Genomic DNA, 27980 nt, shown 5'->3' on the forward strand with positions numbered 1-27980 from the left:
GGCCATGCTGGCAGTGGCTCTCTCGTCCTGCCCTGGGGCAGCAGTGCTTCCAGGGCCCCAGCCAAGGCACTCCCTTGCAGAAAGCTCTGGCTGGTGGCAGCAGCTGCACATGGGAAGGCTCATAAGAAATAAAATTGAGCTTAAATTGAGTATTTGCCAAGCTGAGGCCTTTGTGCCGTGGTAGCAGCAGAAACAACTGGCACAGGCATCACGCTTTACAGATCAGGAACGGTCTGCCCTGCAAGGGCTTTACTACTGCTCTGGAGTGGAGAAAGTAAAGCTGCCAGGGGAGGTGACAAACTCCTGGCAAGGCCCATGTTTAATTTAAAAGTAGGAAAATGCTACTATGGCTCAATTGAAGAAGCTAACCCATATACACTGAGATGGGGACTGCCATTCTCTCTCTCAACGTTTGAAAACTGTTTAAGTACAGGTTTCAAATCACCCAAGTTCTTCACTCCAGCTACTATAATCTTTATTCAGGCAAAGTCTTTTACCACTACTGAACTGTCTCACAACTACTGCTCATCACAGAAAGCTTCCTTCTAAAAGGATGCATTTTTTCATCTTGTCTAGAGACACTTCCAGATGTATTGAAGGACTATAGTCTTTTCAAAACTGTTTTTTCTTCCCCAGATATTTGCCCTTGACCCTGGAAATTGCTAACATATCTCAGGCTGAGAATTACTATGAAATACAGATTTCATAAACTAAACAACCATTGGCATAGAAGCATTAAAAAATATAAGCCTGCACTTTATTTTTTAAATAAGTATCATAGATTTAAAAAAACCCCTTTATCTATACTAAGTTACATATGGATAACAAGATATTAATTCCATCCCCCTGCCCTCCCAGCTTTGGATAGCCAAGGAATTGGACATGGATTTGCATGCTAAACACCAATTGACCCAAGAGGGATTTTCCTGCTGCAAAAGCCCATAACCAGAGACATTCTGAGCAATCCATCAAACCAGCCAACGAGCATCAGGAAAGGAACTCATGATGTTTCCAACATTGCTTTCTATAACAGCCTTCAACATGCACTAGAAACAGTTTGGATTTGGTGGATATTTTTCCAGATCAGTTGGAAAACAGTGGTTTGATCTCCTAATCATGTTATTTGACCCACAAACAGGCACGGTTAGAGCACTCACTTCCTCCATTGTGAGTTGTTAGTAACACATTACTATCAGAGACTTGAGCATCTTCCAGGAGCATACGTGAGGTACAAATCTTTTCCATTTTCCAGTAACCTATGATATTGTAAGATGGTATTAGTATACTGCTACTGGTATGTGTTAATACATGCATATTTAATAACAACAGACCAACAAGTGAGGCATTCTCTATTAGCACTAGCTTGCTAAACATTTAATTAAACCTCTTTACACAAAACACACTTTCACTGTTCCAGTCTAAGACTAGCATTTATGATACATTTTAAAAAGAAAAGATTGGGGAAGAATTCAAGCTGCTTTAAGAATACTATACATATAAAGAAGGAAAGCAGAATAGCCGAAAAGGATTTTGAACAATAATATTTTGAGATACACAGTTGGTTTTGAATGTGTTGATCTTACCTTTTCTCTTCAGGTACTCTGCAATGAGAGCAGCAATATGAATATAGCACATAGCAGCCTGTAACGAGAGACCAGCATACATGGATATGTTAAAGTACCCTGAATTACAGCATACACGTGGTGAGGAGCATGTGCTTTCAGCACTGCTAAATCATGAGGCAGAAAAGGGAAGACAAAAGTAATCTAAGAAAATAAAGGACTAAATGATGAAATCCTCCTCAAGTTTAATTTCACGAGGTGTCTTATGTAAATGCATAGATTTTTTTCAAGAGAACCATTAAGATGACTTAACAAATAAGGTATCCCTGCGTTATGAAGTGGAATTTTGCATCACCCATTTAGTCTTTGATGAAAATGACAACACATTATAAACAAAGCTCCTCTTCTAGGCCGTAGTGGGGGAGAAGAAAATCCTTTATGTGAGTTACTCACTGCTCATAACCTCCTCGACACCACAGCTACTGTGCCTGTTAGGCGTAGGCAGCAGAGGTGCCATGCCCTCAGCTTCCCTGTCAGACAGTTGCCAGTCTTGCTCCAGGATGGATCAGGTACTCATGAGCAGGCAAGCTGGAATGAGCATATCACATCCCCAGGTGTTTTCAAACCTCCACTCCTCTGATTTCAGATACATGAGAGAGACTCTACGATTCTCTAAACTCACTACTGTTGTCAGTCTTCCAAAGCCCTTTTCATCAGAACAACTCAGCCTAAAGACAAATGGATTTCCTGTCCATTTATGTACATTACCTCTGATAAATCTCCATTTCTTGCGTGAATCTTGGCCATGCTTTCAAGCCACGTCCTGCGTAGCTCAGGTGTGCTGGCATAGGAATTTGCCAGGCTGTACTGCAGGTCCACCAGCATCTCAGGGTCCTTCTCATGCTCCTTCATCTGAGCTGTGGCCATCAAAACCGTCCTGATGCGCTTGGTTAGGTCCTTCACCTCTGCTGGGAAATTAACGTTCTTTGGGAAAGATAAGCAATGCATCACTGAAACCATCCAAAGAGCCACATGCTGCACCCCTGAACAAGCTAAAGGTCTGCTTACAGAGGGCCTCCATCCCCTTCCCTAGCTGGGCAGGCTTCGGAGCAGTCACAGTTGCAGAGCATGCACACATTGCACACAAGCTCTGGGTGTTTTTCCCTGATGTGTCAAACACTACAAGATGGCCCAAGTCAGTCACCTGTTCCACTGCCCATGTCCCACAGCTCTGCTGAAGTCAGGGAACTGGAACAGGTGTTCCTCAATGGCTTACTGGGTCCAGAACTGGATCCTTCCACACTGTCCTCTGAGCAACAGCACCGTGTGCTATAGATAGTCCTGCTTAACTACACTCCCAGCATGTTCCACCATGGGAATAAAGCACAAGTCTGGCTCCTGACCTTCTCACACTGTGCAAGATTAAAACAGAGTCCTTATATTACTCCCACCAGCTGTTCTCAACATATTTAGCTCAGCTCTCCAGTTTTTTAGATAAGCGGTGAAATATATTTCTTTTCAGACTTATTTCCATTCTTTGCTTTGTTTAAAAGCGAAACATTCAGAAAAAGTGAAAGAAATTAAATACTTTCTCCTCTATGTCACACAGAGATGAGCAAGCCACAGAAGCAGTGCGACCGACTGCAGTGCTGTGAAATCAAAGCTGCACTTCAAAAACAAGTAGAATTGTAATGACATCCTATTAGATAACAAATCAAATTACTTCTGCAGACTATCTACCAATTTGTTTATGCTAACTTTATTATTAATCTCAGTGGAGATACCCTAAAGTCACCTTCAGAGAAGGACAACACCTCCAAAGTATAAAACTGAAAATGCACATTGACACATGTTTGGACAAGAATTGTAAAAATTAAAAGCCAGAATCTTTGAAAAAAGAATTTTAGTATAGACAATGACTATAATAGCAGTGGTAGCTCATCTAAGAGCCAGGTATACCTTCAGTGAGTTAGCAAGGTCTTACCAAACGCAACTGTTGTGCCTGGTTTTGCTATGCATTTATTGAACAGAGGAAAGGGTGCACTTGTAGACTAAAAATTGTTTGTTAACTGCAATTGTGTTCTATTGGTCCCAATGCATGACCTCTGACATGAGGCAAATGAAGAAAATAAACAATAAATAACAAGTAATACTGTTTTTAACTAAATTTTTTTTTGTTTAAAAATTATTTTCAGTTATTAAGCTTCTGAGTCACAAACACCTTCATGAACTTCAGATTGCCTGAGAAAGGCACAGTATGAATGCATAAATCACTGGCTAATAGAGCCACCAATTTTATTTACTGAAACACTTGCTCCTGTGAAATTGTTGACCTTTTGCAAGAGGTAGTGATTGACAAAAAATGTTTCTTACTTTCATCTGCTTGTCTCCATTAGCAAAATTATTTATAATTGCGAGTGAGTGTTGAAACCGAGATCCGCCAATCCCCGCATCCGCTATCAGCTGGCTCACTGCCTTGATGAGCTGCACAGGGGGAGCAAACACAGGATGCAATTAGCAAAGAAATCAGAGTTTCAGAAGAGTTTTTAACTCCTATTTTTGTATGACTTGATGTAGCAGGCTAGTGGAATTTCATACCTGTCTTGTGAGGGTGTATGTACATGTACAAAGGCCAGGACTGTGAGTAATCTTTCAAAATTTTGTAACTGTTCACATTTTGCAGTGTAAATATGTTATTACTGGACTTTACATGTCTGTTCCTGTACTGTCAGATTCTGTTTAGTTCCTTCATCAGCTGTGCTCCAACTGCTGTAAGCAACACGTGAGTCAAGAATAGCCATAAATCTGGCAATGCAGATACATTCACAGCTGTTGTCTCTCCCTGGAACAGAGCTGAGCAGCCCAAGAACAGCAGAGAATCCAGTCCAACTTCAGACTTGGCAGGAAAATCAAGCTGCCACAGAGAATTGCCTGTCTGAGGACTGCAAAAGGATTGCCTTGCTTCAATGCATAAAAAAAATAATAATAAAAAGTAATGCACATCAGTTAAATATTGATGATCTCACACTTCACTTACCTGTAGATGGGATCTGACTATTGATTTCTGCTTGTTAAATTCAAAGTTCTTCCTCATGAAAAAATAAAGAAGAGCAGATGCTTCTGTCTGAGTTGAACGTGATCTATGGTTACAGCACTTCAGGATTTCATAGCAGAGGGAACCACAGAGATCTGCTTGTCCTTGGAAGAATGCTGATGGGAACTATTGAAAAAAATGTGTGTATTTATGTTCACTACTGCTCTCAGGTCTTGGTGCAGTTATTCTGAGTTAACAATTTTTTCTTAACCTTTCAGTAACTCTCCCACAGTTATACATACCAGGGGTTAAACGAAATATAATCCCACACGCAAATTAACATTAATTAAGAACTATATTCAGATTTTCATACAAACACTTTATGCCATCAAACTGACCTCTAGGAAGCCCAGACAGCAGCTGGCACACAGCAAGCCCAGCAGCAAGAAATCTGCAAGGAATCTGCAAGGAATGCATGATGGCTAACCAGGAAAAGCAGGGGGAGTTCTGCACAGTTATAAAAGCTGTTCAGCAGAAGGAAAATACTTTGAGGAGCAAGGTCAATGAACTTCCAGAGGTCAAGGGTGTGGAAAGCAGGAGACAACAGAGAAGGGCTCTCCAAACCATACCCACTGTTACCAGCAGGGCGAGTGTAATAGAAGACTGAGGGAGGAGAGGTGGAAATGTACACATGAGCTATAGATCTTGATTACTGCCTGAGTAATTAAGGGTTCTGCTGCAGGAACCACAACAGAACCCTGCTCCCACAGAACCATGAAGGGAGAATTCAATCCCAAAAGCTACAGGATAAATGAGAAGGGCAATTCTGGATATTTATTCATTCTCCCCATTGCATAGAGTTATTCCACTCCTAGCTGCCAGGTATGTCATTTAAAGCCATCTGTGGATGGTTTACTTCATATTTCCCCCATGTCCTCAAGGTGCACTACTGGGACAAGCATGATTTCCTCCTCTTTTCCCCTGAGACAACAACCAGAGGGAGGCCACATGCTGCAAACTCAGCTACACTCTTGTGTTTCACAGAAACATTCAGGAACCAGGGCCAGCCTTGCTTACTCTGACTTCCCCAGAGCAATTGTTATGTGAGTCCTACAAACTGGCTGGTTTTCAGAGGATCTCATCTAAGTCTGTGACTTGGAAATTGTGCAGCTTTTGCAGCTGGCACCAAGTGCCTAATTGCCCATGACAATTTACACAAGTGCAATGCAAGCACAGAAACTGTTTAACACATAACTATATTGTTTCCTCTGTTTAAAACCAGGTGTTTGTAAAACTGTATTAGTGTGGATGAACTTTTGGTGAAGTGTGTGGAATACCCTCCTGCTAGTTTCTCTGGGGACAGCAGTAATCATTCACTGCTGGATTCTGCAAACCAGGTATCTGCCATGAAGACCATGGAAGTCTAGGGTTTCAAGTTTTCTTCCATAGGTGGTAAAAGCAGGGAAGTCAATGGATACACCACAGAGCTGGACATCACTTATCTACTTACATTAAAACTTTCCCCTTCTTAGTAAATTTTTCAATTTCAAAGCAACTGTTTTTTCAGACAGTGGGAACATCTTACTTTTAATTAGCAATAAATCAGACCATCCTTTTGAGGAGTGAGTATTATAAGAGTAAGTTCAGAACTCTTGCCAGGTGTCCAATTGTCCCCAAGCTGTACTTGCTGTAACATATTGATAAGCACGAGTAACAGAATAAACCCAGAGTTACCTTGCCTACAAAGAGCCGTAGAGCAGCAAAGACATGTTTGAGAGCTGCTGCTGACTGGTTGATTTGCAGAAAGAGCATGTGCGTGTCAAAGACTTTCTTCATCAACACATTCTGGCAATCAGATTGTTGGAGCTGCCTCTGAAAAGTTCACAGACAAGACAGGACATTGTGGTTATTGAAATGAATGAACAGGAGAAGGATCTGCAGGACATTACCTCGGAGTGCTCCTAGAGAGATGCTTTTTTCAACCTAAAATTTCTGCAGATGATGTTTTCCCAGTTTGCTGCAGACTCTTGCAGTTTTTCAAGAAAAGCCCTTTGCTATGTCTGTACTACTCATGGATTGTACACACTATATTTAAGGGTTAGGGTGACAGAGAGGGAGCGCTCAAGTGTAAAAGGAGCTGCTTGCTGTATTATGGCTGTGAGACCTTCATCAAGTCACCTGGGCTTGCTGAAGCAATCTGAGCAATTTTTGAAGAGGCAGAGGATTCATCTGCTGACTTGCAGAGATAGAAATAATAAGCAATTTGGAAATCTGTTGTTGACAATCTCTGAAATCTAGTAGGCTAAGCATGATTCAGAAAAGGTGATGTAATACTAGATCCAAGACACTTCCAAGCAGAGCAGGGTTGTACATAGCCCTGGATATGTAGGATGTTCTTCTTCCACCTCCTTCTATTCATTTTGGGTACTATGAACCAATTCCCTTCTACAAGACCTTCACTGAGGACTGGCATATCTTATTTCCTATCCTGCTGTCTCGGACATTTCAAGTTTTCTGTGTGCCTGCCCCTCCAGGCTTTCCTTTCACCCCAGATCCCACCAGTTCAAGCAGAAAAGAAATCCAGCAAAACATACCTGGTGATTCAGAGTGTAAAGACACAACAGGTCAAGGATTGTGAGGGAAACTTCTGTAGCAATGTTTGCCTCTGTGTCTACATACTGTACAATGTCTGTTTCATTGGAGGTGCCTTCAGCATAAAAAAAAAGAAAGATGAAAAACAATCTCCTGAGTGTCGTTAAAGATGATTTAATTCTGCAATCTGGTCCTTAAGTCTCATCACAGCAGAGATGCAGTCCTAACTGCACTTTTAATCAAAGTGGTTTTTTGAAGAAAACTGCTCATAGGAGATGAAAGAGGAGGAGGTTTGAGTCAACTCTCACCAACTGCACCAGTGATGTGAGTACATCCCTTCACTGTTTCTGTTCTTTCTCAAAGGAGCAAAGAAACCTAATTGGGAAGTGGGATAGATGACTCCAATCTCATAATTTTAAGAGCCTCCTGTCAGGAAAAGGTCTGTATAGAGCCTGATCTAAATCCCACAGAATTCCAGAGGGAAGTAAATAATTTCTGTACTTACTTGCAGTGCTACTGTCTATCATCTGCAAGAGTTTGGGGTTAGAAAGTGCATTTTTGCCACGGATTATTGGTAATGTTTGAGATCTGTGGTGCTTGTGGCCATCGTGACTTGAAGTAGAATGCATCCTGCAATTGAAAGGTACCATTAAGAATAGAAAAAAGGAATAAATTACTGTGCCTACTCAGAATTTTCTATGTCAGTTACTGCAGTACTTCTCAATGGCTGAATTAAACAAAATGATGCAAAATTCTTCAGAGAAACAAAGATGAGGGAAGTCAGTGAGGTGGACAAAACAAACATGTGCTGTGGTTTCTTGAAATCACAGGGGACAAAACTTCCATTAAGCACGGAAAAAAAACCATCAGCTTAAATAACTGGCTGATGTTTAGAAAACTGTCTTTGGGTGAAGAAAAACTGAAGTAAGTTCTGTTAGCTCAGAACACAGGAAAAATATATCCTGTTCAAGAAAGAAATAATACAGTTTCTATGAGGTGAAAGAAATGATGACAAAATGACAATGACAGTAAAAATACATGTGTGCATATTCATGTATTCTGAATATAACACTCTAACCAACATCTTGTAAATCAAGATGAAGAGACTCAACTTTTTACAGTTTAAAGCTCTGAGGCCTCTGAAATTCGTTACACATTTTGTCAACCTCTTTTCAATCAATGCTGTGACAGAGTATGAGGGTGGAGGATGCGTTTATAAACCAGGCTAAACCAGAATAAACCCAGGCTGAGGGTTTATAGAATTAGGAATTCAATGTGCCATTACCATTGTGAGAGCAGCCCTGATGCCTGGCCAGAGGAGTTCGAACCTTTAAGAGTTCCATTATTCTGGGTGGCCTGGACAAACTTAAAAGCAGCTGCAATTTTCCTGTTAAGAGAAAGACAAAATAAGTGTTGATCTGTGACACAGATTTTGCCATGGCCCTGAAGAGTAAATACAGGCCTGACAAAACCTGCTGTGGAGCAAGAAGTGGTTCATCTGGTGACCTTTAATTTTGACACTGCATGACATATAGACAAGTTCACAGCAGTAATATAAAATTAAAAACAAAACATCAGCTGAGACAAAGTGTGCATTCCACATTTCACAGCTGAACGTGATCTCACATTTTTTCAGGGAGGAAGGAGTGGGTTTTTTTGTGTTTTTTTTTTTTTTTTTTTTTCTGTGAAACAATTATCCATGTTCATTAAAACTATTTTTTCCATGTATAAATACAGTGTTCAAAGTTCTTATTTTGCATATCTACAGAAATGTGGTCAAGAATGGCCCCAGAATTCTTTCATATGTAAATACTGCAACACAGAGTCTGTAACAACAGAATTACCTGACAATATTGCGTTTTCCTAGATATCTGAAATTTTGCAGACAAACCCTGAAAGATAAAACAATGCATTTTATACCTATTAATGGCTTTGTATTTATGAAAAAGATACTGAATCTTAGTGCCTCAATGAAACCCATGGCATATCCGCCTGCTAGTAGGCAAAAAGAACAGAATGCAGCAGTTCCCAGCCTAGGGACACATCAGATGTGGCAGCACTTTGCACAACCATGTTCTTTTCCTCCACGGTTGAAGATTCCTGCCTAGTGAGATGGCAAAGGCAAAAACCTGGCTGCAAAAGCATTGCTAAGCATTGCTTCTTCACCAGCTGAAGGTAAATAACTCAGATTTCAACTACAAGATGGTGAAGAAATTCCAAAACCTGCTGGATTCTGCAGTCATGCATAGATTGGATTGAGCAAACCACCCTGGGGATGTGAAAAGTGGGTCATCCTACACTATGTGACTTTTCTTATGGTTGGGAAGTTTTGAGGAGCTAAACATTTTTCTCAAGGGAAGAACAGAATCTCAACACCGAATGGGAAACTAATTTGAAAATCTCTTTTAGGAGAAAGACACAAAGCATTATGACCCCTGTTCATGGAAATGACAACATCTTGGAGGATATGTATCTTATTAATAATGTCCCATTATGACTTTGGAAGACTATAGCAAAATAATTTAAGATACAAGAGCTATCTCAGACTATTCCAATAGGTGGACAAACCCAAAGAGGAATTGTTTGCAGCCAGCACTTTAGAATATTCAACACAAAAATCAAACAGCCACAAAATAAACTTACTCTAAAATGCTGAAAAAGTCTGTTATTTCTGAGAAGGGTGCTCGCAACCAGTAGGAAATCAGTGCATCTAAGAGGAGATATTAAAATATATTATGTATCCATTACAGGGAATTAAACTTAGCCCAAAGCCCGTAATATACACTGATAATTTTTCTAATTTAATGCTCACTTGGATTCAGCATTCACAGCATTTTACAGCAACACAAATCAAATAGTGACTGCACAGTTTTTACCTTCTGAAATGGTTTTCATAATGTGAAGGAAGCACATAAGAAGGCTTCTAGTTTCAGCTTGATCCAGCTTGTCAAAACGAAGAGTTGACCCAATCAAAGACAAAGGTCTCATGATCTGTTGAGGTGACAGCAAAGGGCCTTGTTAAATGCAGTGATGGGCTCCCACCTTTAGCAAGCGTTTTCAACATTTGCACATGTACCTTTTCACACGTGTCAGTTCTTTCACTGTTTTTTTCATTGGTACTTGGGTTAGATTCAAGACTTGCTAAGGAAGCTCTGGAGTCAGCATGGTTTGCTGCAGAGATAGCTATTGATGAAAAGGCTGTAAATGAAAGTCATAGCAAACATGCTAAACTAAAACATTTATGGATACAAAAACTAACAAAAAAATGGAGAACTTAAAATGTGTCACATGCTGGATTGAGACAAGTGCTTTGAACTTTCAATAGCAAAGCTATTGATGGGTATGTTTAGTACTGAAAACATGCAACAAGTCGAAGTACAGTGATTCAGTTTGCCATTTTTCATGGCATTAAAATGGCCTGTTGCATTCTGTAAGAACTGACCTAAAGATACAAAAATCAGTGGAAAGATGCCTGAATTCATTTCCCTGAATTTTGAAATGGGATTTGGAGGCAGTGAACTAAGTAAGTTGTGTTGCTATTCTTCCATTAAGCCTGGAAAAACTATGAATATTTGCCTCCATGAGACATCAGGAGTTTTGAGGAGAAACCTTGGAACTATTTTTAAGTCAGGCAGGGTCTACAAGAAGGAACTCAGACAAAGGGATTTCTTAGAGCCTGAATACTGGCATCATTCCAAAGAAGGAGAGTAAGTGAAGCAGTGGAAGTAGAACAGCTTCACAAGAGAAAGTCAATCCAAAGACATCCGAAAGAGAAACATTGCATACCATGTTTCCCTGGATATGGTATAAAAAAGTTAATGATATCCTCCATGAATTCTAAGCAGAAAGCACAATGGATTGAGAAACACACAAATCTGCCTATGTATCTGTTCAATCTCTCATTTGTACCTGCAATAGAGTTCAGAACATCTTTGGAAAAGGAGGTGTCCACAGAGTTTGCATGTTTCATTGCTGTCTGGCTCTGAAATCCTCCAGCTGTGCTCAAGTCATCCCTGGATCCCTGTATTTGAAAGAAACAGAACCAGCTCCAGTAGCTGATATCACTCACAACCTGGATAATGACAGCACACCCAGGAGGCTTTTCTAAGACTCTGAGTTTGAGAACCCACTTTCAGTTGTTTGGACATGCCAGCCTTTAAGGATCACGGCTTGCCATAATATGCTGAAAAGTTACCTGCAATATGAGATTCTCTCACAGTGGAAGCTGTAAAAGACTGGTCAATTCTAACTAGTGTTTGTTTCTGAAACATTAACACAGCACTGGGAAAGGAATATTAATTGCCATTAGCAATGCTCACATGAAATGGGCTCATTTTCTGGAAGGACTGAAAGACACAACACCCCTGCAGAAATCTGCTTCTAGTTTTTAAAGCAGCATGGTTATAACGTATCTTCTATGAAACAAACATATTCCTCCAGATGTGCAGTTTATACAGACATTTTCCATGGCAGTAAAGCTGGTTTATGATGTTTCTGGACCCCTTCCCTCCTTCAGTTACTTGTATGCATTCCCTCTGCCTCCTGGTATAGCTTATGGTCCCTCAGTTGTACCATCTTTGGGTAAAGAAAGTAATCCTGCAAAGACTCTGTGGGCAGTGGGAGGTTTTCTTCACACCAGTGTGTCCCAGCCTCCTGCCTGAGGACACGTCCTCAGACCCAAGCCTGTGGCAGAGGTACTGGACACATTGTCTGGGACTCCAAATCTCTAACCCTGAATTTCCAGCTCTGGGACAGCAGTGTCATCCTGGATCTGCTCCAGACCCCTTGCTCCTTGACTGTACAGACTCCTAGGGCTCTGCACATGCTCTGCAAATTGAGACCTTCCAAATTAAACTTTGCAGATGCAAATATATCAGCAATCTCACAACTGAATCCTGCTACCTAATTGGTGACCAGCATAAACTTGGACCCCTTCCCACTGGGTCAGACTGGCTCACTTTGATCATTTCAGTGCTCCAAAAAAAATCATATGGATTACCTGATTGGAAGTATTGATATTGAAGAGGAACATATCTTTCATGTAAATCCTTGGCATATTGTCCAAAAGCATTCCATAGAGTGGCATATACAGGTTTGCTATTTGTGCTTGTTTTGCCTAAAAATAAAAGACATGAACCTCAAGAAACTAATAAATACATACCAGTGGCTAAGGAAGTTCCACATATGTTTGGGCACTGCATGAACAAGCAAATGAAAAAGAACAAGCAGTTTCTTTACCGGCTCTGCGTATCGATCATCAAAGGAATGCTTGGCCATCAGGTTTTTAAGCACAGCCAAAGCCAAGTGCCTGATATCCTGGTCTTCTTGCAGGGCAAAGCCAACCTCCCGCAGCAGCACTCCAATTAGGAAGTGCTTACGGCAAAATTCATTAGTCAAAGTGTACTCTGGAATGTCTTGGAACAGAATGGACAAGAATATTTAAATTAATATATAGGTTACATACATCTCCCCTCCCTCCCACCCTTTAGTTTTCCAAATGTTCAATCCATTGTTAAACCTTGATTTCCTGGTCTGTTTGCCTCATTCTCCTCCTTCAGTTCTCAGAATAAACTAATTTAATATTATTATCTCTTGAAATCAGGCAGCTTTTACTATTTAAAAATAAAAGATGATTTATATACATGTTTCCACATAAGAATCTCAACTGTTTGCTCATTAGACTATTGACTTCTTGGAGTCACAAAGTCCAAATTCTTGTTCCCATATCCTAAGCCAGAAGAACTCTAAAACACAGAGGTTGAGAGCAATTCCACTTCTGAAAATGAAAAATAAATTTTGTCTAAGATTTGTCACAAAGCATTGCATGCCAATAGTGGCAGTGGTCAAAATAGAATTCTGCTCGCTTATGCCGTCATATTGCTCATACCTGATGTTCGATATTCCTGTGCTGATTCTGAAGGTGTCACAGTGTCTTCATTTTTCATAAACATAAGAAAATGGGCAAAAATAATGCACTTTTTAATTATTTGTAAAAAACATTTGCTTGCTTTTCAAAAAATTTGACTCAAATTTGAACTAAACAGCTTCTACTGTTAAAAAACGCCCTGAGTGTCAAAACTGAACTCATTTTTTGATGCTGAAAATGGAGGTAAAAAGGAGAGAAGAGCTCATTGTTCGAGCTTCTCCCTGTTCCTGCTGTACCTGTTGAAATCCTTTCCTAGTTCACCACCTCCCAAGGCTACTGCAGTAGCCTTACTGATTTAGTAAATCAGTCAGCACAAGAATTCCAGTTAAAACTTCCAGTGAGAATCTCTCACCCCCCACCCCCTAACTGAGCTGCCAGAGGTTACATTTATTTACAGGCATACTGAAATGATGTTACTTTTATCACACTGTTTAAGTATCACACCTGAAAAGCTGTTTGGGGCCTCTGAGCCTGATGTACAGACATGGCTCTTGAGAGAGTTATTTATTTTCTGCTCTTAGAACCTCCTTCCAATTCCCTGTTGTATAGAAATCCTCCTGAGTGGGGCCTTACCAGGAATGTGTGAAGACCGTATGGGGAGGCATAGAGGGATAAAGTGCTCATGGTGACAGACTTCTTGGAGAAAGTCGAATTTGAACTGGTGTAAAGTCTGAAAATCACAACAGGAAATGGTTCAGTTCACATTAGAACAGGGAAAATGGTGAGACAGAGCTCCATTACTACTTATCTCTACCTCAAACTTCACACTCACACCCAACCACGAAACCTTAGAGCTTGTTATGCCAAGTAGCACAAACAGTAAACACATGGTTTTCATCTCTGTTATTGAAAGAATTTGCCACAGATAAACAAGCTTTTTGAATTTTTAGACTATGATTTTTCATTGAAGATGTAGTGATAAACCTAAGCTTGATCCAAACTAAATATTTAAGGTATCCTTAAAGCTACAGTGGGTCTTCTGATGACATGCACTACAGCACTGAATCATAGTGAAGGATCTTTTCCAGTCCACAGAAATATTGAACCATCATAGTTATTACGACTTTTTAAAAATTTTTTATAAAGTTTCAGCCACACAGGTCACACCCAGAGCTTACTGACAGTAGTAAAAACTTCCTCTGTTGATGCCAATGAGTTCCACCTCCAAGAGATTTGGGTAATATATAGTTTTGTTATTATTTCTTTAATATCTCCCTTCAAAGAAGCCATACAGATAGTTTTAGGAGCCTTGAACCTACCTCAAGAATTTATCATTCCTTCTGTAATGACGTGACATTGAGATATAAAGGTAATACACCATTTCCAGCAACACATTTTTTATTTCCATCATCTCATCTCACTGTTCTCACTGGCCAAAGCAGTGATTCTCAGTCGTTCAGCAGCAGGGTTACTCTGAATGCCCTAACACTGGAAAGCACTTGTAAAAGTATTTCAATTTGCACTAAAATTGAATTGGAGCATTTCTGCTGCCACCATCAGGCTGGGATACCTAGAACATGCACTTTTCTGAGACTACCAAGTAGGGGATGGTAGGGAATTTCCCCCTAAAATGTTTTATTGCACTGTAGTACCTCTTCAGGAACACACACGTTAGCTGGACATGCTAATAGCAAATGAAGAAGTGAAGCATCTGAAATGTGTTTCCCAAGAGGAACTGTGACATTTTGAGGGAGCATAGCAATGAACTGATTTCTAATGAGGTATTTCAACTTTTGAATAAATGTTTCTCAAAACTATATTTAAATGTCAAAATACAGAATATCATAAGGGGTATTTCTGTGGAACAGAAATTATGTTGCTTCATCCAGAATTACAATAAATTCAAACTGCACTGCTACAGACTGATAAGCCCACAAAATACTCAGGCAACAATCTACACTGTTAAATTTTCTGAAAAGACAGGTCAGACTGCAGTATCTTTTTTTTGATACATAAATAATCCAGTTAAAGAGGCAAAAACTACGCAAAAAGAAATCTTGCAGAACATTTAGAAGATTGACGCTTATGCACTGGACTGAAATGAAAATGATGCAAGGCCTCTCTCTCAAGGTCAGAAATCTCTGATTTTATTTTGTGACTATTGTTTCCATGTGCCACAAAGGCTGCTCCAGCGGCACATCTGTCACAACTCCACCATGAATCCGCTCCCACACATCCTGGCAGATGGACCTGGAGGGATGCTGGCAATGTTCACACACTTAGTGCCAAGAAGGTGCTAAGTACTGCTCTGCACACTGATTAATCTCAGGCTTTTCCACTGACCATTAATGGGCTTTTTAAATCAAACATCTGTTTCTGTGGTAGAATGTATTTAAGGAAGTTTGAAGTATGGAAACAGTTTTCAGATTGCATAATATTATTTACAGAATTAGAGACTTCAGGCTATGACATTGATAACTGAGACACTCCATTCTACAGCTGTTGCAGAGATTAAGTGAAAGACCCGAGTTCAGAATGAAGATGGTTTTAGTAAAAAGCAAAGCAGACCTGGAGTAATCTCATTCTTTAGCTACAAATGCACATACTACCGGTAAAGAATTATGTAAAGTTAATGGACAAAAGCTTTGTGAGCTTTTTGGGGAAAGATGAATCATTCAAAGTGTGTATCTTGACTACATTGTATTACTATATATATTCTCACAAACTCTGGCATGGGAGAGAAAAAGCCAGTGACTCATCCTGATGGATGAAGAGCAAAGGAGTCACACTGAATAATTTGGGGACCTCTTGCTGTTTGAAATTTATTGTTCAAACCATATCAGTGACTACTGCTGGTATTAGAGAAGAATAAAGGCTGCATGGAATTTTCCTCATAGCCAGCACAAAATAATTTGGAGCTGATTTGCCTTCTTGCATCATCAGTGAGGTAAGAGCATGGCATTCACACAAAGTAAAGATGTTACAGGCTCACTTGAGTTTACACAATGATAATTTTTCATATGCTCTTACTTTATTCTCCCCAAAGAAAATTACTGCCAATTGTTGATATTTATAGGTGCTGATATAGATAGATACTTTCAAAGAATTAAAGCTTAAATTCAGTCTTTTGGATTCCTTGGTATGAGCAGTCTGTGCAGAGTCTGCTCTTGCAGGTCTCACTGAGTAGTTGTTTGAACGTGGCTAGTAGTTGTTTGAACATGAACATTAATCCCAGGAGGTTTTAATCCATATTTACTCTCAATGTTTTCACTGACTTGAGTTCTGAGCATGGTGAAATCATGGAATCATAAATAGTTTCAATATAAAAAATATTCTGCTACCCAGTCACTTTAGAAAAAACAGACACAAACAAATAAATCAGAGCCATACCTTGCAATCTCCAGCTCCAAACATACTTATATAATTGTTGACCATCCTGAACACAAATCCACGATCCATAAATGTAAAACAGCGCTAAGAAAGGGGGAAAAAAATTACTATTTTATAGAAAAAAACCCCAATACATGGCTTCAGCCACCAGGCTGATCACTTTGTGTCACCTGTACACTGGCATCATGTGCACAGATGAGGTAAGTCTTAGGCAGGTCAAGGAATATCAGGGACTTGCATATAATGTAATAATCTGCAAAATTTGAAAACTTTGACTCTTTAAGAGCATAGACAGAAATGAATTAAAATTGCTTTAGAGCAGATTTACATGAAGATTTTGCATCCTTGAAGATCAAAGGCCATGGAAAACTGAACAATCAGTCACCACTGAACTCGGCAATTGAGCCATCATCCACTCAGAATTGGTTTTACTCCCTTTGACTAGACTGGACTAGTTTGGACTTTGTATTAAATATGGGAAAATAAGTGCATGTGCTCCAATGACAGAACAGCTCACCTTGAGAAATTTGGCAGTGCTGTAGTTTGCATTCCTGGTTTCCTCAAGAGCATCTTTGTACTTCCAAACAACATGGTCTGCTAAAATCATCACGAGTATGTCCAGCTCAGTTTGAAATGATTCTGGAAACCTTCGAGTTCGAGAAACCTAAGCAGGGAACAGATCATCAACTTTAGAGTGCATGATGTTGCACATCAAACATTCAGGCCAAGAATAAAGAATAAACCACAGGCCATTCAACATAGAAGAAAAATATTCCTAGAGTTCCATGGATCCATTCTGAGCACAAACCTCAAACAGAAGAAACTGGTCCATAGGGAAAGTGGGAAATATGTCTTCAACCTATCCTCAATCTATATTTGTACAATCAAGAGCAGGTTTGAGCCTAGCAGGTAATATAATGTTTTTGTAGGTCAACCAAATATTTTACCAAGTATCACAGGATTTATTTTATTGGCCGGTCAAGCAGTAAAGTTCAAGTATATTCAAGTGTATTTGCCAGGATTCCGCATTTTATATTTTCCCTAAGAGATTTTGTATATAAACTTACCTTCGTTTTGTTTGTATCAACCAAGTGCTGAGCCATTGATTTTAAGATGACTGCAAAGAAGAACCAGGAATGCTGTTCAAAAGAAGGAAAAGAGTGAATGAATAATGGTTACCTGATAAACACCTTATGATGTATTACCATTCCTTACAGATGGATTGCATGTAATGCACAGTGTTAAACACAATGTGATAAACCAATTTACAAATCCAAGTGCCATGTATTTGAGTAACACTGGATCATGTCCTTAAGAGAGGTGAAGCCATCTTAGGCATTTTGTCACTGTGGCTTTTTGCAATAAGGAGCCTCCAAGCACCACTCCTACAGACTTCCCATCCCTACTGAGCACTGTCTTCATGGCTTGCTTGCAGGGAACTAGCAGAAAGGTGTGATGCAGAGAACCTCTGCCAGTTCCCTGATGCCTTGTGAGTTCCATCAGATGGGAAATTTGGCATAGAATAAGATGGTACTTGCACAGAGTGGTTCTTCAAATACGATTTGAGATAGTGAACAGGTACAATACAGATTAATATCTCAGGATATGTGTGAAACAAATACTCTCCAAAAGCTTATACATTGAAAAAACTCCAAACCACCCCACAACAAACCCAACCACAAGCACTTTTTTGTGGCCCAGGATTTCTGCAGGTTTTCTGCTTTTTTTCAGACTTTTTTTGCTAATGGCTCAATAAAGAAAATCAGAACTGGTTCATTTTAAACAGGTGAACACTTTCTTGCCTCTGGGAAGGCCTGTGCTGGACTGGGTAGCTCTTGTACCATAACCCAGAGGCTCGGGGCAGACCTTACAGATGCATGAATTTCATACAGATCAATACTTTCCCTGCATCTTCCAAGTTAAAACTAAAAATCAGAATATCCTAAAAGTAATTGCCCACATCATACTGTGTCAGAATTAGGTCTCAGGTTCTGACTGAGCTGTAATAGACAGGAGGAATTTTATTATGCAAACCACAGTATCTTGATAAACGTGTTATGCTGAGAAGCTGCAGCAGCTCTGCTAAGTCTGACTGTTGAAACACTGCAGGATGTGATTTGCACAGAGGTCATACAGGGAAAAGGAAGAGGAGAAAGAGATAAGTGAATTTCAGGCAGAAAACCAGCAGCAAAACTACAAATGTGCTAATTCAAGCTATCATTCACCTTTAAAACCTGTTTCACAGTTACTTGCTCATTTGACTTCAGCAGATCAGTCACATTCCTGGACAGCTCCTCATGGACAGTTCTTTCATCAAATGATTTGGTCCTGAACACGTACTGAAGAAGAAAGAAAAAATGGCGATTTTCAAAATGTACAATAAAACAAATACAAAAAAGCCTCAGTAGGAGATGATAAATTATTTGTGTACCACTAACAGCTGACAATCTTTGCTGCCAAAAGATCTTGACTGAACTTTATTCACATAAAGTTTAATTTCTAGTAATGGCACAAACACTGCTCCCCAACAAAACCTCAGTTTTAAACACAGATTCCTGTTGATTTCAGCTTAATGTGAATCAAGAGGAAATTCTGCTTAAAATCAGTGCTATGATCTACTTTTCAATAGCTGATAGGATCCTGCCACCTCCAACTGCCTTTCGAGCCATTTCACCTGGGAAGAAAACAAAAAGCAAGCAGAGGAAGTGTGGAGGGTTTTCCACCCACCTAGTCCAAGTCACCTTTCACCTGCTCCTTCCTTCCAGTGGCAACAGCTACTCAGAGCTGGTAACAACTCTTCATCCTGAAAGGTGTAGAGCACCCACTGCAGCTGACTGATGGGCAAAACTGCACTCCTTGTACAAACTGAGCCCTCAGGGGAGGAATTTACCTACCAACTTGCTAGGGACTCATAAACCTGCCGTGAATATTCAACAATTTAAGCTAATAATTTGGCACTACTGCACCTTCCCTAAAGCAACAGCCTTGACAGTGCATCACTTGGGATCAAAATTTTTTTCAATACAACCAGGTTGGCAAAAGAAACAAATATCTCTTGAAAACATGTTATTAATATTCAGCTTTGTTTCCACAGCAGATGCCATAAGCTTCTCCCTGTGCATTTTGGCACTTCTGGGTCCAGTTATTTAAGTCAGTGTAATTTTATATTATTGCTGCATTGTGAGTCACAATTCTCAAATTACTTATTCCCTAAACAGCATTTCTAAAGTAGGTATTTGTTTCCTTACAGCTGGAAAACAAAGAGATTACCAGTTATTGGGTTTTGACTGCAGCTGGAAATGAGAAAACACACCAAATGGACTTATGGTGTGACTTAATGATCACCTGTAGTTTCAAAGATTATTAACTGGTCATGTAGCAGATATCTACTGCAATTTTGAAAAATTACTGAGTAGAAGAGGTTTTAATACCCATTCAATTATCTACATTTACATGTTACATAGGGTATTTATTTTGGAGCCTGGAGAGGTCTGCTGGACCTCAGCAGAATTCTTCTATGCATAAATTGGGGTACTTGAGACTGTAATGGAACTACTCAGAGGCTGAGATGCATGACCTGTAAATACATACATTCATAAAGAAGGAAAGTAAATCCATGCCATGTAAATATCAATCAACAGTTGTAAACACTGAAATTAAAATGTTTTCCCATTTAGCAGCCTAACTCCTGTCATGTTTTCATATTTCTAGCCATGAACATGCTAAAGTCTCCAGTTCATCAGGAATGTATTTGCTTTCACTTTATTCCTAAAGTGAAATACCTCCCTCAGGCTCATGTCACAAGTACTACTCATCATGCACAAATGAAATGTACTTTACAAAAGCCACTTGTTGCACAGTGAAGCAGGATGTCATTACAGACAGCACTCCACACAATTGTTTGTCTATCATATTTTCTTTCCATGACTGTGGGGGATCTCTCACTGCTATCATGATCTCCATTAGTTCTGTCACCACTGACCAGAGCAAGGCAAGAAACAAAGTGATGGCAGTATCTCCTTCAACTCTTTGAATACCCTTCAATTCTCCCTTATTCTGCTCTTTGAAATGCACAGATAAGTCAGCAAACGTAACACTCAAAGGTATTACAACCTTCTCACTACTGATTCATCGAGCATGACTAGAAGAAAATTCACCATCCCTCTCCACTGCAATTAAAAGAGAGGGAAAATAACAAAGGCAAGGGAATAATAACACCCTTAATGGGGTTCACTTGTCTATGGATTTTTCTGTCCATGCCAGTAGCTGCAGTTAATTTGTTTTTTAAGCTTCTGCTTTAAAACACTGCTTCATAAAACTCTCAGCTTATAAAGCTGTTACCCAAGTGTATTGAAGATGAGATAGTTGCTGGCCAACAGCATTATTCTTTTCATTTAATGGATGTCCAGCTAATAGAGATGACAAGGAGATCATCTTTAAAGAGGCCACTCCTTTGGTTTTTCAAGTAACACTACAGATTGTCCAGAACCAAACTCCATACACAGTACCTACCCATATATATTCCAGTCTTCAAAACAATAAAGGATTAAAAAAGGCCGAAGAAATACGGAAAAGTCACAGAATCTGAATTCCACAGATGAGAAAAGAACTTATGTAGAACAGCACATGCAAAAATAAGGGATCTTGAGACTGAAATAATGATTTTGTAATCAAAAGTTTAGTTACAAAGCTATAGCTTTCTAAGAGACATGAAGCCATCTGGCAACCATGAAGAGCACCCAGAAGTACCTTGTTCATAAGAATTGCCACTTGTGGATCCTTTTCAAGGGACTGAAAGGAAAGGGATTCAAAGGGATCAGCCTACGAGGGCAACCCTGTACCTGTATAACACAGATGGCCAGATATTTTATAGTGATAAATCTCATCACAGTCAAGAGGAGTGCTGCAGACTGCAAGCAGCATCAAATGCCTCTCACTGGTATCTATCTGGTTGAAGTTTCATGATCTTTCATGTTATCTCCCCCTCCCCTTCTCTCAAACCCTGCACAATGGGAAATTCCCAGTTTATCATAATTTCACAAAGACTGACAGTAACCCTACAGTGGTAGTACATTTCCACCAGGTTTTGGTTCAAAACTATAAGTTCTAGTTATCAGCTGAATGCACTGCAGCTTCTCCCTCCTGTGCTTGCTAAACTTGGTGCTCCATGGAAAATAAAGCTGCAGCAGCAGAGACCTGAGCAGCTGCTTGTCCTCAACAGAAGAGCTTTAAAGTTTCTCAACTACAGTCTCTCAGTGGCAGAAAGTTATGATGCAAATGCAGAAAAAGCTACAAACAAGTACAACTAAGAGTAAACAGGAAAAAACCCCACAAAACACCAAACTCAACCCATCTCCACAACATATTAACATTCCAACACTGGCCATACCGTCACGTAAGAATTGATGCAATTGTCTAGTTGTTCTTCATGGCACTTGGCAACAATGTTGGTAAGAACTCTGCAAGATAAAAGAAGAACAAAAATTGAGCTATTTTGTGTCATAAGGCAGAGAAAGTCTACCTGATACTCACACTGTCTTGTTCTTGTCAGTTCATGTAAAACCGTGCGTGAGGGATGCGACCCAAATGATGACTACTGGGAAAAGCCAGTCATTTCTTGGGCATTCCACTTGCTTGGATTGTGCTGTTATACGCATTTGCTTAACATTCCACCCGGTGCTAAGGATAATAACTGTCCTGTCACCACAACAAGAGAAAATATTAACTAACTGAACTTTATGTAGGTCTTGGATACTTTGGGATAACAAAAATTATAATAATTTCATGAAGCAGAGAGGCAAGAGCACTTTTGTCCAGGAATGCTACTTGCTAAGCTCTCTCAGGACTTTGTAATTGTGCAAATCCCCTGATACTTTGCTTATGCTGGCACAGCTCATCAAAGACAAGCACAAGCCTGGGCTGCAGCCTGAGCAGTCCCTGTGCAGCTCTGTCTGCTTATGTCCTTGGACTCAGCCCCAGCACTGCACAGAAGGAAGAGGCTGGACACTTGGACAGACCACAGACAAGCTTAGGCATCACAAATAGGGAAGAAAATTGCCTGGATCACACCAGCACTCACTTTCAAAACCTAAGCTCCTACAATCAGCAGGAAACTGAGAGTTTAATTATGTGATACTGAGAATTGGAGCGAAGTTTTCTCTTCAGTTTGTACGTGGACCATCTTTGAGATCATTCTGTTCCAGAAAACACAAATCTAGGCAAGAAGTCTTCAACTTGACCATATTCTTTCCTTTTGATTATTAGGAGCTCATTTTTTCAGGATACTTAATATAGAAAAGACTCTGCAATTTTATAATCTTATTTTTATGTTAAAGAATTCAGGGAGAGGCATAGTAACAGTATGACTAAAATAGATTAATAATATGCCTGACTGTGGTCCATACAAGTACTCCTTTTGAATAGCTCGGTGATTTGAGTGACTTCTGGAAATTCTTATTATTGGATCCACAAGCTTTTTAAGTCCCTGAAGTATTTTTAATTTATCTCATTTCTTGCTGTTAGTAGGAGAAGTAAAACTTGTAGCAAAACCCAAAAGCTAAGAATTAGTTGTGCCCATTCTGATCTTTTAACCTTCATTCTCATTTGAAACTGAAATAAGTTCTGGCAAAAACGTGACAGAGAAATGATGACATGACTGGGCCCCCAGACAAGTAAATAATGATGAGTATAAAAGGAATAATGTTTTCTCCACAACACATAAGCCAATCCATGCTCTCATTCTGTTGTTATTGCTTTTAGTAAGTTCAACACAAGCTGCTCCAAGCTATTCAGAACAAAACACAGTGTGTATTTATAGGACACGTCAATGAATGACACACGCACAGCAGACATGCATATTCCCCTTGGCATCAGCTCTGCCAGCACAAAAGACAAGACACCACACATGCAAGAAAAATACTGAGAATCTTTTTTTTTTTTTTTTTTTTTTTTTTTTTTTTTTTTTTTTTTTTTTTCCCCTGGGCTGGTGCGTTTATAGTTAAAATTTGAAGCATGGAAAAAAATGACATCCTCCCATTTTTCCATCTAATCATTAAAACTGTATTTTAAACAGCTGCTTCTTCTACAGTGTTTTTCCAGTCAGTTAACTGATGCTGAAATTCTTCCCTGGGACACAATTCATCATTTTCTCTAGACTTAACATCAGCTGATTTGCTGGCCACAAAGGTGTCCCCACCAAAGGTCTGCTGGCCTCTCCCCCTTTAAAAACAGTGTGCAGTGATGAAATCACACACACTTACGAGGAAAGGATCTTTTAATCCTAGTACCTAGCTATGGTAAAGTCGGACTTGACCCTAAAAAAATGCCATGAACCTTTGATAAAGCATATTGAACCTCTAGTTTTCCAAGGCTAAGATGGGGAACTCTGCTTCCTTGTTCCTTTAAGTTTCCCTAAATAATTGTTCTCCAGGAATGACTTCTGAAGCACAATCTCTGGAAGGAAAGAAAGAATACTGACAGCAGATCAGTCTAACAGGGTTACAGAGGACAGCTGTAATTTTTTCCTACTAGTAGTATTGTAGTCCCCATGTTTAACTGCTGGAGGAAGTACAACAAAAACACCACTATGGCCACAAGTAAACACAGCACAACTTTCTGCCCTCCTGCAGAGACCAACAATAATATTCTCGCCAGCAATTTTTTCCTGCTACCCTGATTAAAAGCATCAATAAAGACAATTTCATTATGTGAGGGGTGAGAGACTCAGCAAATCATTGCAGTTGTTTGCCTGCTCTCTGGAAAGTGCTTCTATTGCTTTCCAGTTATTGCTGATATATTCTAATTAAAAAATGCCCCTGAACGGTGTGACCTGGTTGTTTTACTCTGCCCTGGATGTAGCAAGATGCTGAGCTCTTCCTGTGCTGAACTCCACATCCTCAGAACCAAACATAAACCAAAGCTGAAACCCAGCTTTGTCAGGAAGCTCTTGGCTGCTCAGGAATGAGACCTTTCCCTAGGATTGTCTCAGGGTAGACAGACATGTCCACCACGGGCAATGATTTCCAGCCACATGATACCACCACTCTTGGATGTGTTATTGGCAGAGCCCAGTGCTAAGGGGAAGCAGCATTCTCACCTTCTGAAGTCTAAATGTCAAAGAGCAGCTAGAACTGGACTAACATCTGCATTTGTGCTCCTGAGTGAATTCTGTACATCACGCAGGAGTTATCCAGATACCTGGTCACAGCTGTTGTAACTTCATCATCCCTGTTTTGCACCAAAACCCTGAAGAGCTGGTTCAGGACTACAGGAAGAAAATTCATAATCACATGGATCTTCTCAATCCTCAATAAATTCTGTGAAAGAGGTAAGAAAGAAAGAAAGTGAGAGACTTTCAATATGAGCAAGGAAAGGTGACAGGTGCTATGCAGCTCTGCTGCTTCAGCAGGTAAAATGCAGTACAGCCACAGGAGGAAAACAGGTCAGCTAAGTAGAGAACTGGTTCCCCATGAAGCTTGTTTTAAATATGACCATCAACACAACCGTAGGTATTGTCCAAGTTTCAGAATTCCAGTATTTTGTGCTATGCGGACTTAAGGAAAAAAAAAAAAAGAGAGACAAACACAAACCAATTTTTATATTTCACTAAGGTTACTATCTAAGAGCAAAACCAGAAGTCAATAATTTTCAAAATATGCATTTTCTAGTATTTTTAGGAAATCTCTTTTTTAATGCAGAGATCTGATAAGCTCAACTTGTTGTGGCTAAAATACTTTTGTTAAAAGCACAGTGGTAAAAATTAGTAGTAACATGGTAACCTGACATTTTATTATCTTCTCTAATCAAGAAAGGTATTGAGCTTTTAATAAAAAACAAACAAACTCCTTTGAATTTCTCCTAGGTTTTAATTTCAGGTATTTCCAAATCATGCCAGAACTTCTAACAAAGATACTAGCAATTTATAAATAAAAGCAAAATACCCTGGGGAAGATCACTTAGTCTCTGGTTATATTGCACAGCTGATTCCTTGTTGCATACAGCATTGTCTCTGTTTTCTAATAAGCTCACTGGAATATTTTGAAAAGGTAAACTACAAACAGCACATAAAGAATGGTGCAATTCTGGTGGTTTAGACAACCAGCGTAAAGTCTGGAAAGTTGTAAAGCTTTTATGGATTCCTAAACTTTGCCCAATATGCTCAGTGGCTTTCCAAAAAATAATTAAAGACTTCATTCTGTAGAGGTATAACTTCTAAATAACACTTTTGATTTGTGAACACACACCTTAATAATTTTTTTTTTAAATCAAGACAGTATTTGAAAACAAAGCCACTATTTTCAGTTCTGCAGGTAGACCTACATCTGCAAACAAAAGTAGTGGCCATCCTTATGGATTTATCCAGAGAAGTACCATGATTTATTGGGACTTATTCTTTGCTCATTAAAGAAAAAAATCTCTTCCCAATCAGCTTGTATCTGATTAAGGTACCCTCATACAGGAAAACATCGCCAGTGATGGAAAGGGTGAAAGCACCGACATGGTGGTAACATCTAAACCCCCAAACACCTGGATTTTACAGTGTGCTAGAAGGAAATATAATAAATGTCATATGTTTGATGTTTCAGTCAGTTCAGAGATGGAACAGAGTCACATCTGACTTCAGCTTTCTTGCTTATCTGGCTGTTAATGTTCCACAAGCACAGTGCACAGCAAGAACTCTGGATTTCAGCACTCATGAACAGATAAAGAATTAGGACCTTACATTCACCTGCTGCTCTTCTAATTTGCTTGTCATACCCCTCCCTTCTCACAGTTTTTGACCTGTACTGAACAGAGGCACATTTAATGCAGCTCTTGCTTCATCTTTGCAGATGTTCTTTCTGGTTTCAGAACTTGACAGGCAACAAGCACCCTTGATTTATACACACCAAATACCCTGAGCAACCCTTTGAATAGCATTCAGGCTTTCAGAGGAGGTAAGGATAGAAGTTATTTAAGGCAAGAGAGGATTATCAGGAATACTGCAGCTCTACAAGCTACAGCTCCCTTCCCCAGATATTAGTGGAGCGACATTGCCTTATCCCCTAAGGGGATCTGAGCTTGGGCACAGGCTGGATTAGCAGAGCTGCTGGGGCAGAGGCAGCCCTGCTCTGGATGAGAAGGGATGGGAGGCAGCTGGTGACCAGCAGTGCGTCTGTCACATCAAGTCCATCTGACTGGAGCTGTCACAGACCCTCTGCCTCCTGGTAGACCTGTGCCATGGTTAGAACTCTGCAGTGGGGGATGAGCTGAGAGAAAGCCCTAGTACATTTGTGTACTAGAATTTGTGTTGCAGGTTACTTTACCTTACAAGAATTGATAAAGTCTGAGGTAGGAGTCTGAGACAGATCCTTTTCCCTTTCCTGGCACTGATGGAAAAAGTTATTCAGGTATGGATCCTAAAATAGGAAACATTCACATTAATGTCTATTATAGATGATTAGAATTTAGTACCAGAAACTGGTTACAGCTGTCACCTGTGACACCCATGAACACACTTGGTCCCCACCATCTTATACTGGAGTCATAGAAAGAAAATAAATTTATTGCGTCCAACCCACTGGCCAGCACAGAGTTCTAAATTCCAGGTGCTTTGACAAATCCTTTTTCACTACTGTGAGTGAATAATTTTTTCTTCACAACGTAAAGGCCAGATTCTTTTTTCTTCCTGGTGCTTATAATTTATTTTCTTGCTGTTTCAACTGATATTCCACAATTTTTCTATTGGTATAATCTTAAACAACTTTTCCTTTTATCTTGCATTGTGTATCCTTAAAGTATGTGTTCCATCACTGGCATCTTGCCCTTCCGAGATGAAATAATCTTTAAATGTTATAGGAACAAATTCATGCATGATTTTAAAACCCCTTCCAGACATTCTCTGACACTTTGTGTGTGTAAGCAGGTCACAGAGCTACGAGCAACATTGGCTTACCTGAGTATTTACTGTTGATACAACGAAAGTAGAGACTTTGAAAAGTGGTTTCCCACTGTCTACCCATTTTATATCACTGCCAATCTGCTGTTAAAACAAAAACAACAAAAATATTTTCCCACCTATTTCCTATTTATTCAAGTTTGCATCAGATTTTCAGTGCACAGCTTTGCACAGGAGTGTGCACAAACTGCACTGGCTGCTGTGCTTTCACAAACACCATCACTGCAGTACAAACCCACTTTTCAGCACAAGACCAATGCTACCATTCAAGGGACCAGATCCTGCCCCACCCTGTCCTCATGACAATAGCAAAACAAACACAAGCAGGCAGAAATAATCCAAGCTGGACTGGATCAGCAGGAAAATATGATATCACATCACAAATCTGGAGAATGAATCATGACTGTGGATCACATCAGCTGGAGAATGAATGTCATATGGCCTGAGTTTGTGAAAAGAGTTCTTTTTCACCACTCTGATTCACATTTTGAGGAGCTAGAACACTGTAAAATACATAAAATACACTTTTTCCATTTACACCTGTGAATCAGCAACATAGGACACTCAGTTCAGTGCCGCATACATTCGTTCCCATATTCA

General features: G+C 39.7%; 1 protein-coding gene across 5 annotated transcripts in view; it reads right to left on the minus strand.

Moving 5' to 3' along the window:
- DOCK10 (dedicator of cytokinesis 10) overlaps nucleotides 1–27980 on the minus strand; it is a 140659-nt gene that overhangs the window by 16589 nt on the left and 96090 nt on the right. For 2 of the 5 annotated variants that reach the window (XM_066193184.1, XM_066193181.1), the window contains exons 22-47: nucleotides 27378–27464; nucleotides 26749–26841; nucleotides 24641–24759; nucleotides 21834–21903; nucleotides 18670–18783; nucleotides 17512–17583; nucleotides 16962–17108; nucleotides 16445–16528; nucleotides 13688–13784; nucleotides 13076–13120; nucleotides 12427–12602; nucleotides 12188–12304; nucleotides 11098–11209; nucleotides 10265–10386; nucleotides 10065–10179; nucleotides 9832–9898; nucleotides 9033–9080; nucleotides 8474–8575; nucleotides 7694–7818; nucleotides 7191–7303; nucleotides 6331–6468; nucleotides 4600–4782; nucleotides 3936–4046; nucleotides 2331–2546; nucleotides 1584–1641; nucleotides 1158–1256 (exon numbers count right to left, since the gene is read on the minus strand). In XM_066193184.1, coding sequence (XP_066049281.1) covers nucleotides 1158–1256; nucleotides 1584–1641; nucleotides 2331–2546; nucleotides 3936–4046; nucleotides 4600–4782; nucleotides 6331–6468; nucleotides 7191–7303; nucleotides 7694–7818; nucleotides 8474–8575; nucleotides 9033–9080; nucleotides 9832–9898; nucleotides 10065–10179; nucleotides 10265–10386; nucleotides 11098–11209; nucleotides 12188–12304; nucleotides 12427–12602; nucleotides 13076–13120; nucleotides 13688–13784; nucleotides 16445–16528; nucleotides 16962–17108; nucleotides 17512–17583; nucleotides 18670–18783; nucleotides 21834–21903; nucleotides 24641–24759; nucleotides 26749–26841; nucleotides 27378–27464 — 2830 coding nt within the window. The remainder of the gene's footprint in view (nucleotides 1–1157; nucleotides 1257–1583; nucleotides 1642–2330; nucleotides 2547–3935; nucleotides 4047–4599; nucleotides 4783–6330; nucleotides 6469–7190; nucleotides 7304–7693; nucleotides 7819–8473; nucleotides 8576–9032; nucleotides 9081–9831; nucleotides 9899–10064; nucleotides 10180–10264; nucleotides 10387–11097; nucleotides 11210–12187; nucleotides 12305–12426; nucleotides 12603–13075; nucleotides 13121–13687; nucleotides 13785–16444; nucleotides 16529–16961; nucleotides 17109–17511; nucleotides 17584–18669; nucleotides 18784–21833; nucleotides 21904–24640; nucleotides 24760–26748; nucleotides 26842–27377; nucleotides 27465–27980) is intronic. The other 3 variants (XM_066193183.1, XM_066193182.1, XM_066193185.1) reach the window with 3 other exon arrangements.

This window comes from Chamaea fasciata, unplaced genomic scaffold (genome assembly GCF_029207755.1).
Source record: "Chamaea fasciata isolate MVZ Bird 193981 ecotype frontalis unplaced genomic scaffold, bChaFas1.0.hap1 SCAF_11, whole genome shotgun sequence".
Taxonomy (NCBI): Eukaryota; Metazoa; Chordata; class Aves; order Passeriformes; family Sylviidae; genus Chamaea; species Chamaea fasciata.